Genomic DNA, 19598 nt, shown 5'->3' on the forward strand with positions numbered 1-19598 from the left:
TCACTTTCTTGGACTAGTAACAAACTCTTGCAGAAATGATTCCAAACACGGTAAACACTAGGAGATGACATGCCTGGAGGCTATACAGTATAAAGCTTGGGAATGGTCACTTACCAAACTCAAATACAGAACAGGTAATATTCTACGCACTAGGGATGTATCAGTGAACAAAGCAGACAAAAGTTCTCTGCCCTTGTGGAATTTATGTTCTAGTGGGGGTATAACAGACTCCCAACCTGTAAGAGCTTGACTCATGATCGCCACTCAACCTGTATCACGTCCTTAAGTTTCCTGAAGTTTTAATCAAAATTATATTTATTACTGAGTGAGAACTACACATAACTGCAGCCCTTACTCTGAAGTCACCAATAAAAATAATCCTACTTCTGGGAATTTCTGGAAGACCTAGAAGGTATTATATAGATCCAATGGTCCAAAATCCTTTACTTCATAGATTCAGTAATTTTTTAAAAGGCCAAAGACATGAAATCGATTCTATTAATGGCACAATCTATAAATGGCAAAGCTGAAAAAAACTACAAGTCATCCGGCTCCCTTTTATGTTTTGCCATTGGAAATTATTTTTGGGGATCCAAAGGGCTTTGAAATAAATTTTAAAGTAAATGAAATTACGGAAGTAAAAATCTGTGAGCACCCATTCAGAGATATGAATGTTAGACACAGACCAAAAAAGAAAAAAGTAAGTGGCAAAATGCATGGCAATTTATGCCCCAAACTGGTTTTAACTAATGAAAAGAGAGAATGAGTAGCTCCATGTAAGTAAGAGTTGTAAGGACACATGAACAATAGTTGAATATAAACAATAGAGCTACTAACATTTCTCCTTCTTTGTAATCACTATAATCACAATTTCAGTAACCATATCATTGTGCGCCCTCCCCATCACTAAGAGATGGTTGCTTACTGAGAGGAGGAAAGTGTGAAAAGCCGGGTTTTGTGTGAGAGGAGGGATCACCATCCACAGACGCTTCCAAATTTGGCCACACTGCTTGTGTGTGGCAAGTGAAGATTCTTAGCATTTCTGTAGCACCAGGTATCAGGGCAATGTGTTCAGATGGAGAGGGATCTGTCAGTAAATAGATGACTGGCCGAGCTGAGACCGGTCGCAGGCCCAACAACTATGCACAGACACTAAGGAGTGTTCACATTTCTAGAGCTGATGGGGTACAGCCCTATAAAAACACTGTACTCTTTTAATAAATAATCTTTCAAAGTTGACAGAGATGAGGAAGGAGAGATAAGTTATTTAGGGGGTAAAACCAATTGAAGAAGAAGGAAAACAGGATGGAGAGAAAAGGGAAAAGAAGGACTCCCAGGTTTCTGAATGGCACTAAAAATGGATAGACAGTGCACATCATGCAGACAAGGAACCATTAAAAATAAAAGTGTAGCAAACATTTTTTCTATGTAGTTATGGTCTTACCATGAGTAGTTTTAAAAATTACTGATGAACTTTCCTTTAACATTCTTTTCATTGGTAAGAATGTTTTCCATTCTTCTGACCACAAAACAAAAGAACTAAGAAACAAAGTACCAAAATCTATTCCTTTTCCTTCTTTCAATCTCAGGTACCTTTGGGTGTGATACAGGGTTGGAGAAAAACCAGGCTTAGCATTTCGTTTGATTCAGATCTGCTCTTAACGATGTGATTTTATTTAGCGAGTTTTCTACTGATGACTAAGAGCAGTCCCTATATCATAACAATTTTTTCAACACCTCAAAGATAAGGTTCTACAGTGAAATAAAGGGCTTACAACTTTTCCTTTTTCCCCCCAAGCAGTTTTCAGGCATACTGTATAACAGACATTGTAGATAAGCTACTTTATTCTGAGAAAACAGCTGCACTTTGTATAGCTGCCCCTTTCTTCCTACAAGTTAAGAACAAGTTTAGGTAGAATAAGCCTGGCTAAATTCTACTTAACAAAGAAGACTTGGGAATACAGAATTCCCCAAACAGGTAGGAATAACAGGGTCCTACTCAGGGAACTGAATTAATGAGAGATATATATTGTAAAAAGTTCCAGGTAACTCAGCAACTGTCTCTATTGTAGAAAACTGAGCGAGACTTGTGGTTTAATCACCAACCTGCAACTAAAATCACTAAACCGCATAGTTGGATTCAGAATCTTTATTCTTCTAAGTTTACATTAGTACAGATTTCATTTTGGAAAACGTGAATAAATCATCACCTGAAATAGATACACACATGTAATAGTGAGTTTTGATTAGTAGTTTTAGTGAACTAAAGATCTTTTAAAGCTTCATCAAGTACATATACAATTTTTAGTTTTACATAAAGTTATATAGAGACTTGAACACTGAAATAACGGACAGAAATATCAAGATAAATTTATTCAATTCAGTGATAACCACTATCTTTTCACAGTATGTGAAGTTTTATGCATTTTATGCTAATAAAAAGGCTAATACATTAGACTGACATCATGGCTTAATCTTTTGTTTATTTGTCGACAGTAAGAGTTTTGACATAATAAACATCTGAACAAACACTTCAGAAAACTGGGCAGTCTTTCATAAACTCAAAGACATTCATACTCTACAACTCAAGTCAGTACTTAATGCACTACAGTACATATATTAACATGGGTGCTAGTCAGCAATGTTGAACATAAAAAGTAAGCTAAAGACGACTAAAACAACAGGATGCCTTTCACATAAATAATTTTAAACGTGCAACGGCACATATTGCTAAGGGACATATATACTCATAGAGGAAATATAGCTCAATGCACAGGAATGATACAAATCAATACTGGATAGTGGCTAGCTGGATGGGAGGAGGGAAGAGGGAGAACGGGGCAGAACGCAGAGCGGCTCAAAGCACTGCTGAGGTGGGTACAGAGAGGTTCATCTTATTAGTCTTTACGTCTTGTTGTAGGTCTTGAAAATTTCAAAATATAATAGAAAACATTTTTCTGTCAGATGACAAAAGTCCTGTTTATACTGCCAGATTTAATGTAATCTTGAGGATTATACGAGACTAATACATAACAAGAATATTTTTGTGCTACATCATTTCTTTCAACAGTTACTGCTTCAATTTTTAAAAAACATTGTCTCACTGAACAAATATTTACTGAACACTGTATTCATTTTCTTATTCAAAATATTGAGCCCCACTACATGGCAGACAGATAAAACAGTGGAAGCAAAATTATCAGTCTCTGCCTTTATGTAGCTTAAAACCTAGTGGAAGCAGCAAGCAATTAACCAAATAAGCACACGATGCACCCCACTTCACACCTCATCACTCCTTCCTTCTTAAAAATACTTCCTTCACTCGGCTCATCTAATTCCATACTAATAACCTGATTTTCCTCCTAAATCACTCATTGCTGCTTCTTCATCTTTTGCGAATTCCACTTAAGCACCAAGTAGGACCCTTCTCTCATCTATACTCACTTTCCTGGTAACCTCACCTTACACTTTAAGTATCTCTATGGGGACTTCTCTCAAACTACACTTGCAACCTGGACAAGTAATGTAATATATATCACCTAACTCAGTGTTCTAACAGACTTGTAAACCCAAACATGTCCAAAGCCGAACTCCTGCTCTTTCCTCCAAAAGGCTCTGGCCTTTCTCCACAAGGCAACATTGCACATAATATTCTTATATGAATGGCAGCTCCAGGAGTTGTGAAAACAATAATTTTCCATCTCAGAGAATATCAAGTACAAGCTTCTGGCATCAGGCCAAAAACCCTGGCATCACCCTCAACTACTCTTGCACGCAGAGTCTAACAACTTTTCACCACCTCTTCTGATCCCATCCTGACCCAAGCCACCTTGCTCTCTTACCTGGTCTCCTCGATTCAGTCCTTGGTACCACGCCCTAACTCCCTACCTGAGTCAGCAGTCACAGCTAACCTAAAGGGCTACTGAAAATCTCAGTCAGAAACTGCCACTCCTCTACTCAAAAGTGTCCAAGAGTTTCCCATCTTTTTCGGAGTAATGATCTGTAAGGCCCTAGACCATCTAGCCCTCACTCTACCTCCCTCCTCTACTTCACTCCCTCCCTCCATCATGTAGCTCACTGGCCTTTGTCCTGGCTGTTCTCTGCCTGGAACACTCTCCCCCAAACACCCAGGATTCACTCTCTCGCTTCCTTCAGGTCTTTGCTCAGATGGCACCTTCACAGTGAAGGCTTCCTGAAACCATCCCATCTGCAATCAAAACCCCCACTGTCCTCACTTTCTACTCTCTTCTGGCTGCTTTATGTTTTTCATGACACACTATCTAGCTCACTTCATTCAAATATAAAATCCACCAGGGCAGGAATTTTAGTCTGTTTGCTGCTGTATCTCTCACAACGAAACCAGCGCCTAGCATGTAACAGATGCTCAGCAAATACTTGTTGAATCACAAAACATCAATGGAAACTTGCAACTGACAAGTGTAGTGAAGAAGCAGAGAGCGCTAGGAGAACCACCGGGAAGACAAAAAAAGCTTCCCTGAGAAAGTCAAACTTGACCTAAGAACTGAAGGATGAACAGGACTTAACTAGGATGTACACAGGCTCAGTGGTGACAGGGATGAAAAGGCCAGTGTGGCTAGACTAGGATGAGGCAGAAGATACATAAGGAGGCAAAACTATGAGGAGATTTGTGGACCATATTAGGGTAGTTTGTCTTTATCCTCAGAGCAATAGAAAGCCACTGAAGTGTTCTAAGCAGAGGGATCCTTATGAGCAGATTTACACATTCGAAAACATTCCTATGGGTGCTGGACAGAAAAGAGTTTAGAAGGGTCAATGGATGCAGGTAGGTCAGGAAGAAGGTACTACAGCTGAGATAAAATGGTATCTTGGATTGGGGTGTTGGGAGTAGAGAGAAAATGGATAGAGAAGATACTCAGGATGTTAAAAAAAAATCAGTAAGACTGGTATTAAGTTAGATAAGGAAGTGGGACCAAGGGAATTTTAAGGCTCACTTCTGAATTTCACAAAGTAGTGTCAGATGTCTCAGGAAGATAAAAAATTCCCATAGTGACCTGAATTCCATGTCTTCAGTAATTATTATCTAGATCTTCAATGTCCAAAGCCCCTAGTAACTAATGGTTAGTGAGTACTTGAAATGTGGCTACTCCAAATAAAGATGTGCTGTAACTGTATAACACACATTGAATTTCAAGGTCTTAGTAGAGAAAAAATATAAAATGCTCAATAATTTTATACCAATTAAAAGTCAAACTGATAATATTTTGGATGTTGTAGGTTAAATAAAATTATTAAAATTAACTCCATCTGTTTAATTTTTTATTTAGAAAAAAATTTTAATGCTTATTTTTGAGAGACAGAGTATGAGTGGGAGAGGGGCAGAGAGAGAGGGAGTCATACAATCTGCAGCAGATTCCAGGCTCTGAGCTGTCAGCACACAGTGTTACACGGGGCTTGAACTCACGAGCCATGAGATATGACCTGAGCTGAAGTCAGATGCTCAACCGACTGAGCCACCCAGGTGCCCCTCATCTGTTTCATTTTTACTTCATAATGTGGCTACTAGAAAATGTAGTTATGTAAGTGATTCACACTGTGTATCCAATGGATAGGACTACTCTCCTATGGAACAGTAATATGGTCACTGCAGTTTATTCAAAAGAAAAACCTGTCTATAGATAAGATGGCTGAATTTCTGGGCAAAAAAAGTGTAATTTTTGCAAAGAATTTAGTTTCTTTTGTTCAGGGATGTGAGGAAATGCAAGTTTTTGTCATTTAAATACAAAAGCCATTTTCTGTTTGCATGTTATGTGTCGAACAGATTGCTCCTCCTATTGCTAATCTAATGGTTCTACTGAGAGAATCCTCATGGTATAGGGCAAATGTTAGGAAAACACTGAATTGTGGAAATGACAGGGACTCAGAGATCATTCAGGCCCACTCCTTCCTTTTGTAAATGACAAACTTGAGATACTAAGACATTAACTAACTTACTTTAAAATCACACTGTCTACACCACTTAAGATACAAATGTTTTCTCTAACTCCTTATAGTGATTACAGCGTTCAAGGCCACTGCACACTTTTATATACAACAAATACACTATATTTTGTTCCCAAAAGAATTAAAAAAATATGTACCTTATGGTACTGAATATTGGTATTATCACACTTCATTTTGGGGTGCAAAATCATACTTGTATTATTACTTGGTAAGAGTAGAAATAGAAAAAGCACCAGTTTGAAACCCAATTCCTACACTTAGCTGTGCAGCAAGGACAACTGTCTTTCTGTCTTCTCATCAGTAATATACATTACCACACTCAAGTTCATACACACACACAGCATACTAAATGGCTTACAGTAGGTAGATGCATAATAAATGTCAGTCTCCTTTTTAATAAAAGTAAAAAATGCCTTCCTTGATCCTCCCTCTTCTCTCTAAAAATGTCAACACAGAGTCATGCTTTAAAGTCATAAATAAAGGGAAAAAACTGCTGTAGTGAGTTGTGAAACCCAGTTTCTTATTCCCATTCTCCCACGAAAAAGTTTCAAAGCCTTGGGTGACCATTCACCCTAAGTCTAGTGCCCCCCTCAGAAGAGTGACAAAGCCTAATCATCCAAAATGATTCATCAGTCCTGCCTGTGACTCAGTGATTTGTGTTTATGACTGCCACATGAGTTTCTGACGCCTGACTAGTATATGGACAGTCACATCAAAATCTTTAAACACTGAAACATTAATATGAATCTGACATTTCTAAAACTTCTTAATTTGGGATACTATTAATGACCATTCTGTATATTTAAAAGAAAAGTTCTTAAAACTACTCACATCTGGTTGAATGGCTTTAAATACTGGAACGTCCATTAGCGTTATCTGACCCTGAAATAGAAAGTAAAAAATGACAATTTCTTGGGAATTCTAGGACATGACATATATTCTAAATTAGAATTATATTCTATACTAAAATATATTGAATACTCAAATTTTTACTTCAGAAAAAGAGCCATTTTTATAAGGGATTACAGAAAATGAAAATTTAGCCCTTGTACCATTAAATGTGATTACTTCAAATTATCTCATACCTATTCATATTTTCTTGTGACATAAATGAAGTAAAGTTAGAAAATAAAACAAAAAGGGGTGCCTGGGTGGCTAAGTCAGTTAAGTGTCTGACCTCATCTCAGGTCATGGTCTCGCAGTCCATGGGTTCTGTGCTGATCACACAGAGCCTGGAGTCTGCTTTGAGGTCTGTGTTTCCCTTTCTCTCTGCCCCTCCCCCACTCATGCTCGTGCGCTCTCTCTCTCTCAAAAATAAACAAATGTTTTTATTTATTTATTTATTTAAATTTTATTTTTTAAAATTTACATACAAATTAGTTAGCATATAGTGAAACAATGATTTCAGGAGTAGATTCCCTTTTTTTTTTTTTAATTAAATTTTGTGAAGTTTATTTTTTTATTTTTAAACCATTTTCTCAGGTATTCCTTTATTTATTTTTTCAATACATGAAATTTATTGTCAAATTGGTTTCCATACAACACCCAGTGCTCATCCCAAAAGGTGCCCTCCTCGATACCCATCACCCACCCTCCCCGCCCTCCCACCCCCCATCAACCCTCAGTTTGTTCTCAGTTTTTAAGAGCCTCTTATGCTTTGGCTCTCTCCCACTCTAACCTCTTTTTTTTTTTTTTTTCTTCCACTCCCCTATGGGTTTCTGTTAAGTTTCTCAGGATCCACATAAGAGTGAAACCATATGGTATCTGTCTTTCTCTGTATGGCTTATTTCACTTAGCATCACACTCTCCAGTTCCATCCATGTTGCTACAAAGGGCCGTATTTCATTCTTTTTCATTGCCACATAGTACTCCATTGTGTATATAAACCATAATTTCTTTATCCGTTCATCAGTTGATGGACATTTAGGCTCTTTCCATAATTTGGCTATTGTTGAGAGTGCTGCTATAAACATTGGGGTACAAGTGCCCCTATGCATCAGTACTCCTGAATCCCTTGGGTAAATTCCTAGCAGTGCTATTGCTGGGTCATAGGGTAGGTCTATTTTTAATTTTCTGAGGAGCCTCCACACTGTTTTCCAGAGTGGCTGCACCAATTTGCATTCCCACCAACAGTGCAAGAGGGTTCTCGTTTCTCCACATCCTTGCCAGCATCTATAGTCTCCTGATTTGTTCATTTTGGCCACTCTGGCTGGCGTGAGGTAGTATCTGAGTGTGGTTTTGAAAAAATAAATGTTTTAAAAAAAGAAAAGAAAAATAATTTAAAAATTTGGACAGTTATACATTAAATCAAAATCAAAATCAAAACCAAAAATCAGATCTACTGGTTCATAGAGCAGTATTATTGTGACTATTAAATTGTATTCCCCCTAACAGTAATATAAAATCTAATATTAATAAAAAGGTTTTCTTCCCCATTTATAAAAATCAATGAAATTGTACTGGTAGTGGCAACTCACATCTAAGGGCTGCATATGGCTATGGCCCTATCTCTATCTCAATTAAGGCTACAGATAGAAGACAAAACCCAATAACGTACCAAAGAATAACATGTTATGATTAAATACAGTTTATTCCTGGAATGCAAGAGTGGTTCAACATCAGAAAATCAACAGATGCTGTTAACAAGTTAATGGAGAAACAAATTAAATAAATGAACATTTATGTCAGTTAAGAAACAGAAGTTTTTCTAGGTATCTTTCATGGTATCACAATAATGCCTTCAAATTTCATTTTTCAGTTTTTTAGTCTACAAAAAAGTCAAAATACTTCTTACATAGGTCAATAAAGCACAGTGGCTTGGGGAGGTGGTGCAGGGAGGGACAAAAACAATCAGCTCAAAGGTAAGCACTGACTTTTTTTTTTCCTAATGTGTGTGTGTGTGTTGTTTTTTTGTTTTTGTTTTTGTTTTTGTTTTTGAGTAGCACGCAATGTTACATTAGTTTTAGGTGGGAAGTATTATTATCTGCCAAGCTGAGAGTGTAACATAGGAAGCTGCTCTAAACCTCTCCCCAGCCCTTCTCCCTTCCCCATTTCATCATTCCTGTTTGCTCCACTGCTGTACTAGTCTCTCCATCAATGCCCCTAGCCAGTTTTCTTTAACCACCTCCTCCTGCTGTGCTGTACAAATTCTAGCTCAATAGCATCAATGTGTAAGTTACGTGCAAAAGGCTTACCGCATATTCTTCTGGTGTAACCTTAAGAACATCAAATACCACAGCATCAAAGCTTTTCTTCAGTTCAGAACCTTTGTCACTTAATGATTCGGAACTGCTACTTTTCTGTTAAATTGAAAGAAAATGCAGCCATTTTAATACTGTCTCACAGTCAGTGCCACAGAAACTCCACTGGCATTAAACTGAAAACAGTGGGTCGACAAACACGGTAGAAAAACCGGGTACAACACGCTGCTTAGTTGGAAGAGCACCAGATAAAGGCTCAGACAACTGAAAAATCTAATCTCTTTAAATTTCTAGGTTCTTACATGAGTCATTTTCTTGTCTGTCAGTTTCCTCATCCTGACATCCTATCATTTCTTACAGAAATAAAAGATTTTAACAAGTTCTATGATTCTCAAATGGGGTAAAGGCAAGTTAGGGGAGAAGAATACCTCTGTTTATAATTTTTAAACTATTGTTTTAAAGAAAAATACAAATTATTTTCATAACCTAAATCATAAAACATTCAGAACTTCATTAACTAAGTAATCCGATCATATTTGTTAAGTGATGTCTGTATGCAATAGTACAATTGATACTATTCTTCCTATTATACTACAAAGTTAACAGTTTTCTGTTTTAAGGCTACTATTTTAAGTTTGAATTTGCTGTTATTACATATAAAACAATAGGTGGCTTTTGGCTGTGAAAAGTTTATTTCTGTTCAATTTCCACTTCATCTGTACCACAAGATAAAAACGTACTCTGCCTCAGTTGGCTGAAATCAGAGCATCATTGCTATAAGAACATATTAGATCATGCTCTATTAAATAGTGGCTACAGTTAACGGCACAAAAAAATTCACCAAATTTCAGTTGCCAATGTATAAATATGTATGTCAAACTACCAGCTGTTATCCATCAGTTTTGAACACTTGTCATTATGCCTCATTTTTATGTTTTCTCTCACTTTCATTAGCAGCTAAGTATCAAAATCATTTCAAAGGAAAGGATCTGTCATTAATTTGGGAAAATTCTCAACCATTACTACTTCAAATATTTCTTCTGCCCCTTTCTCTTCTCCTTCTGGTTTCCATTATGTTACACCCTCTGTCATTGTCACAGTCCTTGGATATGCTACTCCATTTTTTTCATTCTATTTTCTCTCTGCATTTTAGTTTTGGATGTTTCTACTGACATATCTTCAAGATTACTGATTCTTTCGCTGACTGACTACTGGCCACCAGTCTACTGGTGAGCCAAAGTCATTCTCCATTTTGGTCACCAAGTTTTTGATTTCTAATAGTTTCTTTCAGTATTCCTGCTTACATTGTCCATCTGTTTTTACAAGTTGTCCATTTTTTCCATTAGAGCCCTTAGCATTATTAATCATGGTTATTTTAATTATCCAGAGAAAATTCTAAAACTCTGCCATATCTGACCTGAGTCTGGCTCTTGTACCTGCTTTGTCTGTCCAGACTACGTCTTTTTCTTACCTTTTAGCATTCCTTGTAATTTTACGAAAACCAGACATAATGTACTGGGTAATAGGAACTGAGAGGTAAACAGGTCTTCAGTATAAGGATTTATGTTTCTATAGGTAGGAGTTATGCTGTGTTTACTGTTTATTGTACTTGATGTGTCTACTCTTCAATTCTTCTAGTGTCCTTCTTTTTGTCTTTGGGTTTCCCTAGAAACTCCTTCTTAGATAGAATCTGTGTCTTGCAGTTCCTTCTGCTATAATCCTTCACTATTATACAGGAGCCCTGTTGATGTGGTGGTGAAGTACGGGGTGGGGGGGGGAGGGGGAGGAGTATTCTATAAGGTCTTTTTGTGAGCCTATGCCCTTGGGCTGTGACCTCAGGTACTTCTCAGTACCCCACCACCACTGCTGATCCCTGAGAAAATGAGAAAGAAAGGCAGGAGAGGGCTAGTGTTGGGTATTTCTCTTGCCCCAAGTAGGTCTCTGGTAAAGGAGTTTCCCTTGAGGTCAGGGGAGAAGAGAATGCACTGGGTATAATTCAGAATGGTTATTTTCCCCTCCCCCTGCTAGAAGCAGCAGGGTATTTTTCTCTGATCTTCACTGTGAGAACCTGGTAGAGCTTCTGGAGGTAAAACACTAAAGTGGGGGCTGGGAGAACCTAAGACTGGGCCTTCAGGAGTTTCTAACTTCAAGCTAGTTGCTAGTCTACACAATGCCTCCAGCAATTTGTCAACTACAGCTTAAGTTTTTCTACCCGTTTCTGGCTAGAGTGATTTATACTCTTGGTAAATTAATTTCCTATTTGCCTCTCTCCAGTTTTTGGGTCATCAATGTCAGTTTGCTCTGTGACATCAATTTTCTGAGAGAGCTAAGAAGAGTTCCTGATTTTCAGTTTGTTCGTTTTTTTTCATGTTGTGAGGACAGGAGTGATGAATTCCAACTTCTACACATCTAGCAGAAACCCAACGTCCCATAATCATTTTTCCTAACAGCATTTTATTTTGTGTGTTTATTCTCTGTAATTCTGATTATAGTATGTCAAAATCATTATTTTATATCCCAAGACTAATTTAGAAATTTACTTATAATGTCAAACATTCAAACAGGTATCAGTTACTGCCCCAATAACCAAATACATTCTGTGAAGTGGAGACATTAATTTTAAACATAACTTGGCAATTTTCTCCAAGTTTTTAACTCACTCAAGACAAGTTAGCAAATCATAAAGGCAATTTTATTGCTTATCAATACAAGTAATCACTTTCCTTTTTTCCTCCTTACAAGCCATTAGAGGAGAAGCTTAAGAAATTAAGAGGGATATCTATCTGCTTCCCCAATACCAATAAAGAAGTTGGTACTGATAAGCTACACAGTATTTAAGTATAACGTCCACTAAGGGAAGAGTAGTAATTCTATATTCAAGACAAGATTAAAACCACTGACACCTCTCAATATCTGGAAAAGAAAAATTTCACTGCAACTCTTCTGATCTCAGAAGCTTTGGGACAGGTTAACTATAAAGGTACTAAGACAGGGAAGTCAATCACCCAGATCAAGTATTCTATCCATTTAATAAGCTTCTCAGATTTATGGGATCTTTGCATTTTGTTATATTAATAGATCTCTATTTTAAGAAAAGGCAAAAAATTTGTATTTTTAAATTTTACTTTCTTACCACAGTGTAGAACAATTTAAAACACAGCCTTTTCCACTTACCATATGCTAAACTGTATTACTCCGAGGCCTGATGTAATTCATTCATTTTTAGGGCAGATTTTTTTTTTTTTTTTTTTTACAGTAAAATGATTTTATATAACAAATAATTGTGTACTGTTTCCTGCAATATTAGACCAAATGTTTCAGGATATATAGTTATAAATATCCTATATATATATATACATATACACTTAACATATTCAAAAATATGGTTATAAAAACACCCATATGATATATTATATGTATGTAATATAAACATATATACAAACATATAATAATATAATCCCTGTCTCAAGGAGGAATTAAAGTGATAAACACTTATTGAAAAAAATTATTTTAAAAGTGGGATTTTTTAAGTGATAGTTTCAAAATAGGAAACCTTTTATCTGTTGAGGGGATCAGGAAGAGACTTTACTGAAAGTATAACATATGAAATAGGTTTTGAAAGACAGACAAAATGTATTTTTTTTGTGCAGTGAGAGGGAGAGGCACACGAGTGAGAAGAGAAATTCCATGTAGAAAAACTAATACAGACAAGGCTGTAACCAAAGTAGGAAAAGAATGGTTTATACAAACATCAGCAAGATGTAGTATTCTTTTATTAGAATGAAATTTCAAGTTGATAATTATCAGGAGTTAAGTCTATTAAAAAGAAAATTTAGAGCCATTATGAGGAAAGTCTTAAATAAAAGGTTTAGGGTCATTTGCATTTAATTAACAGGCAATGGGGAACCGCGGACAATCTGGGGATACAAAAAAGCTTAAGAGCTGTATTTTAAGAACATTAAGGTTGAATTATAGTCAAACGGACCCAAAATAGCAGAGAATGGAAGTGCAAGACCGAGCTAAAAGCCTGCTGCAAGAATCTAGACAAGAAATAATGACCAAACTCAGATGGTGCTGGTCGAAATAAGGAGAAAAGGGCTGGATCCTAGAGAGGAGGAGTGCGGGACAGGCTCTACAACAGCTGCCAAGTGTCTGCATCTCCTGGCGCTCACATCCTCTGGAGCTCCCTCCACCTGAGTGTGGGCAGCACTGTGACCTGTTTCTAACCAACAGAATGTGGCAGAGAGAATGGGGTATCACTTGCATGGTTACATTACAGAACTGGAACTTCTGTTCTGCTCGCATATTCTCCCTGCTGTGATGAGAAAATGGGTTGTGATACACAAAGGAGAAGTGAGTTAATGACAAACCTAAATATCAAACTTAGATGGCTAGGGAAATAGTGTTGATATAGACAGTGATGGGAAATTGGTAATGCTATTAACAAAAGTCAGAGAAAGGGGTTGGACTATTTTCTTTACAGGTTGTAGAGCAGAATAGCAACAAGTAACTTGGATTTCGTTCATATTATACATAAAATGTCTGGTTCATCAGAAATGCTTAATGAAAATGTATGAGGGAAGCAAGAGCTAGAGATAGAAATACAGAAATCATCAGCATAAGAAAAATAATCGAAACCACAGACTTAGAATATTATCACTGACAGCAAGGCCTAAGTAACTGGCTGGGACAAAATGGAGTTGAAGTTATTAAGCAACTTTGAGGCCAACGTGTTAAAAGGTCATAAACATTATTCTCATCCTCTGTAACAAGAGAAAAATAAAGGAGAAATAGAGGAGCTGGTTGCTAAGCTATTAAGGAAAGAAGGCAAGTACTTTAGATTTAAAGGTAAAGCAAAAAAGAAAAACTGTGAGGCACAAATAAAATCCCAACACATTAACTAGAGAGATGGGCATCTAGTTCAGTCTTCACTTCCATCTTTACACTCTAAGCTACACCCCTTCCAACATTTCAGCCTAATGGTTTTTGATCTCCTTTAAGAGACTGGGAATCAAGGGATCTGGACAGTGTCAAAATTATGTGATTCTAAAAAAAAAGAATCTTTTATTCTCACTTGTATTATTGTCCTCAAGGTTCATGCAATGTAAAAATGCCTTAAAAAGACAGTCTATGTATGTATATATACATTCTATGTATCCTTTAAAACTAAACTCAAGGGGCGCCTTGGTGGCTCAGTCGATTAAGCGTCTGACTTCAGCTCAGGTCATGATCTCGCAGTCTGTGGGTTCAAGCCCTATGTCGGGCTCTGTGCTGACAATTCAGAATCTGGAGCCTGCTTCGGATTCTATGTCTTCCTCTCTCTCTATGCCCTTCCCCTGCTCATGCTTGGCCTCTCTCTCTCTCTCTGTCTCTCTCTCCAAAATAAACATCATTTTTTTAACTAAACCCAAGAAAAAGTTTTAAGTAATCATTTGTCACATACCTTAAGTGAATAAGGATTACCTGTTTCTGAGATGTATAGAACACATGAATGGAACAATTAAAACAGTTTTGGCGGGGGGGGGGGGGTGCCTCGGTGGTTCAGTTGGTTAAGCGTCTGACACTCGATCTCGGCTCAGGCCATGATCTCAAGGTTTGTTAAGTTCAAGCCCACATCAGGCTCTAGGCTATCAGCACAGAGCCTGCTTGAATCCTGTGTCTCCTTCTCCCTCTGCCCCTCCCCCACTTGTGTGCACCCTCCCTCTCCCTCCCTCTCTCTCTCTCTCTCTCTCTCAAATAAACATTTAAAAATAAAAAATAAAAGCTTTTTAAAAATTAAAAAATTTGTAGCCCTTTTCTCAAATTCTGAGTTAAATCTGTGACCAACCATAATGCTTGAAAAATTAGAATGCCAGGTAAGAAACTCTACAGCTAAACTTCTAAAAATTCTTACCTCAGAAGCAGTAGCAGCAATATTAACATTGCTTGCCTGCCCGTTCATTAGGTCCATGCTTCCCACAACATCAGTCCTTGACACTATGTTAACAGTAACAGAAGACTGATTGCTTCATGTCCAAGGCCACAAATACATTATTATTCCTGTAAAAAATAAACAGAAAATGTTTATTCTATGTCTTACTGGACGTTTAAGAGAGCAAATCCATGCCTATCACCATGCCAAGAAATAAAACACTTCAACTTCACTGAAGTAAAGTTTTTTATTTTTATTTCAGTTAAGTCACTATATCCAGCTTGAGGACGATCCTGGATGCTATTTCCAAATGGTCAGAAACACCACATGGGCAATATTCGATACATGTTACTGTTATGTTCTTCATCCATAAAGCAGAAGTAGAATTTTTCACTTAGTGTGAGAAAAATTCAAAAACCTTTTTTAGCTTTAAGTAAATAAAAAGTGTAAAACACCATGTGACAAAGTAACACATGGCATAACTCAATACATTTTTTAGAGATCTGAAAGACATCTATAAATCAGCAATACTAAGTAAGTTTGTCATTGCTGATAAACTGGTTTACAAAGATGCAAGTAATTAAAAATAAAAGATTACATAACGTGTCATAAAAACACCACAATATACGTTTGTTTATTTGTATAGGGTTTTAAAGTTTACTGAATATCTTCAATCATTATCACACTGACCTTCACAACTACCAATAGACTAAATTAAGGATGACATTATTATACTCACACAGCACAAAGAAACAGCTTCTGATGATGCAGGCTGGTAAATGAGGAGAGGCAAGAATAAAATTCGAGCCATCTAAAATTCTAGTCAAATATTATTTCCACAACATCACACTTCTTTCCACTTCACTGTAAGCCAGGATATTTACTTGAGCTTCGCATCCCTTTCCACAAGTAACTTGCTGTACAACACTGTGTCGGTAACTTCTGTCTAGGATGGAATTTCTTCCTCTCTATAAAATGACAGAGGCAAATGGATTCTAAGGCCCCTTTCTAACTTTGAATTTCAATGGTCCTTTTTCATAAGAGAAATGATAAGTGTCTATAAATTAGGTGTTTTAAATTACACTGGCTTTAAAAACTGAGTCTAAAATAACAATAATAACTCTCTTGATGCTAAGCTTCCTCTCTCCGGATAAGCAATAGAGGACAGAGATTTAGAAGCAGACTCTAGAACAAGACTGTCTAAGTTTGAACCCAGAAAACTGTTAACTTTTCTGGGCTCAGTTTCCTTATCTATTAAACAAAGGTAACAGTAAGTGCCTATCTCACAGAGTTGTGATGAGGAGAAATGAATATATACAAAGCCCACACAACAGTGCTGACACGTGATAAGTGTGCAATTATGATGATGCAGATTTTGTCTACTTAATCCACACAAAGCTTAAGTTCCACAGTCTCTGAATTAAGACAAAAGCCTTAGAAATACATCTCTGGCAAAATACCTGTTGGTGGGCATCTCCAAAATCCCAACTGAAAACACAGTGAATGAAAACACGCCTAAAATAGGTCTCCTGAATGTAGCAAAACATTTTGGTTTTCAAATGCTTAAAATTTACTGCTAGTTTGCATCCTTCAGTCATATCTTAAGACTATCTTCATTTCTTCAGATATATACTAAATACCTGCTAAGAGCAAAACGTGGTGCTAGACTTTTTTTAAATGAGAAAGATATTAGAAATAATGGGTTTTTAAAACCATTTAGAACCCACTTAGAAAAGTCAACGTGAAAGTGAACTGAGCACTGAAATACTTTCATTTCCTCCAATGAACCTTCATTTTATAAGGTTCATTATTCTTATGCCACTATTAAGGATCAACTTTTATTTACACTGCCATATAAAATTAGCTTGATAATGCAAATTCTCTCTGAAGTCAACATTCAGTTTGCAATAACATGTTTTCAGATAATTTCATTTCATTCCACAGTCTATGCATGAAGATTAATTTAGATATGAATCTGTAAGTCAAGAGTGCCCCCTAGTGTTAAAGAAAAAGACTTTAATTAAATTGTTACAGGAAATGTATTCAATCTACTCTTCAAATAGGTAATTTTTTTTACTATTATTTACTGAAAATGAAGTAATATAGACCAGAAATAAACATTACACATTTTTAAAATCTAACAGTAAAGAATCAAGTTTTCTCTGCCTGGTTTTAACTTTAAAAAAAGTACAGTAAAGCATACCTTAAAGAAACTATTTGTAAATGTACTACATATCAGTGTTATTTAATGCTGAAGTGAAGTTTAAGATCTCATATGATATCATACAAACATCAAATCCTTAGATACAAACTAAGTTTATGTTCTTAGTATGTATCTCAAAACCTTTCTGTGTTCTGCACACAGGAAAATTCAAATTAAACAAGACAAATACATACTTTACTATTTAATTTTCCTAGAGCTACAAATGACACAATCGTTCATAATTATTACCAACATCACAACAGCTCTCTTCTTAATTAAATTCATTCTGAAACTTCTAAAGACAGTTAATCTTTAAATTTTAATCTTTGGGTTTAATTCCCAAAACAGGTATATTGCTTCTTTCTAAGCAATTAAAATCCAAAAACAAGGATATTGCTTCTTTCCAAGCAATATAATACCCAAACAGGAAATCTGAAATGTGTAGATTTAGTTCCTTGCTTGAGGTCATGGAACTAAATTATTAAATTGCAGGCACGTTAGATGTGCAGGCACATCTCCTAAACACCCCACCTTCTCAATGGTATTCACACCAAGAAACCAGTACTTTTTAACTAAACGAACAAAGGATTAAAATCAAAGTGTCAACTTCTCACTAATGAATCTCATTTCACAAAAGCAGATACATATTCTTTTCTAAAGTAAGTTATGCTATCATCATTAGGAATATTATGCGAAAGACATTTAATACTTCTATAAAACATATCCTCAAAGAGTTAAGCAACTATAAGGGAAATGGTAGTGAAACACAATTAATTAGAGCAATTTCTCTGGGAACATTTAGAAAATACAGAATTGATATGCTTATATACTCTGGCTTAAAATCTCAGTCTTAGAAATTCATCTCATACAGAAAAAACTATACAGGTAAAGCTATTCAATAAAGCACAATTTACAATAGTGAGAACCATTTTAATACCTTTGTATACAACCACATTAAGAAATTCCAATGGATAATTATAAGAAAGATGAAAACAGAAATGAAGGGCTCAACAAGAGAAACTAAACTTTCCTCAGGTGCCTAGATGGTTCAGTCAGGTAAGCGTCCGACTTCAGATCAGGTCATGATCTCACAGTTAGTAGGTTCAAGACCCACACCAGGCTCTGCTCTGACAACATGGAGCCTGCTTGGGATTCTCTCTCTGCCCATTCCCCCGCCCCCCCGCCCCCCAACTCCTGACTCTCTCTCTCTCTCTCTCAAAATAAACTTAAAAAAAAAAAAAAAACAAAAAACTAAACCTTCCTAGTATCATATTCTTAAAACTTTCATGAGAAAAAAAATGGGGTAAAATTAAAACACTGTAATTGCAGTTCAATATTTAACACTTGTTACAGCTTGCTTTCCTTTAACATTTATTTTAAAATGAATATTAAAGACATGCTTTATATGACACTCATGGAAGGCCTGAAGATTTAAGTAGCCTGTATATCATGGCATGCAGGCAAGCTCACTTTTAGCATTTGTGATAGCTAAACTCCCACTGCCTTCTTTAATTTTTTGATCTAAGAAAATGAGAGAGGAGTCTCAATTCCCCAGTACTTTGTTTCAACAATAAAGCCATTATTCTAGCAGAAGTTTACTAAAAACATGGTTGCCTCTTAAAACCATTTCCAGTGTAACACTAAGCAAGATTATCTTCGCTATTTGCCACCCTTGAAAAGTTCAAGCTATTACAAAAGAAATTAAAAAGAAAAAAGTTCTCGTGTACATCCAGGGTTACAGGAGTCCCCAGTGCCTCCTGGAGAGAGATTTTCCTGTAAATCTGTGCTTCCACTGCTCTTTTGTCAAAATTCTAATGCCATCTTTTCACACTGGTTTATTTATGTATCTCTCCCTAATGAACTTTGAGTTCCTTGATATTAAAGACTCATATTTGAAACAAAACATGACAGAAAAATCATTATTTTCCATCTTTTCATTCAGGCACATGAACACAATACTTGACCCTCAACTACTTACTTTAGTAAGTATCTGTTAAAAGACTGAATGAATCACTGAATAAAAGCATCACTCACAGGATAATGTTATATCAATGTCCAATTACAGTATAGGGCGAATGGCAATCAGATAATATATACAATACTACACACATTTAAAAGAATATGATGAGGATTTCAATTTCCAGCAATACATCTGATAAACAATATAAAAATCTTTGTATGAATGAAATTTAGGAATTATAAGTTGAGTTTTGATTATCAGTTGGATAGAAAAGGCAACCAAGAGATGAGAACTGAGACACACACACTGTTCCCCACCCCACCCAACCACACCTTTACCTAG

At 36.3% G+C, this 19598-nt stretch overlaps 1 protein-coding gene across 12 annotated transcripts in view; it reads right to left on the reverse strand.

The window, feature by feature from the left end:
* RALGPS2 (Ral GEF with PH domain and SH3 binding motif 2) overlaps positions 1-19598 on the reverse strand; it is a 201014-nt gene that overhangs the window by 149160 nt on the left and 32256 nt on the right. For 9 of the 12 annotated variants that reach the window (XM_045452761.1, XM_045452758.1, XM_045452762.1 and 6 more), the window contains exons 2-4: positions 15076-15221; positions 9177-9281; positions 6814-6864 (exon numbers count right to left, since the gene is read on the reverse strand). In XM_045452761.1, the coding sequence (XP_045308717.1) occupies positions 6814-6864; positions 9177-9281; positions 15076-15132 (213 nt within the window). In that variant the 5' untranslated portion in view covers positions 15133-15221. Of the gene's footprint in view, positions 1-6813; positions 6865-9176; positions 9282-15075; positions 15222-15832; positions 16062-19598 lie in introns of those variants that run through there. The other 3 variants (XM_045452759.1, XM_045452768.1, XM_045452769.1) reach the window with 2 other exon arrangements.

The sequence above is a fragment of the Leopardus geoffroyi genome, chromosome C3 (genome assembly GCF_018350155.1).
Source record: "Leopardus geoffroyi isolate Oge1 chromosome C3, O.geoffroyi_Oge1_pat1.0, whole genome shotgun sequence".
NCBI lineage: Eukaryota > Metazoa > Chordata > Mammalia > Carnivora > Felidae > Leopardus > Leopardus geoffroyi.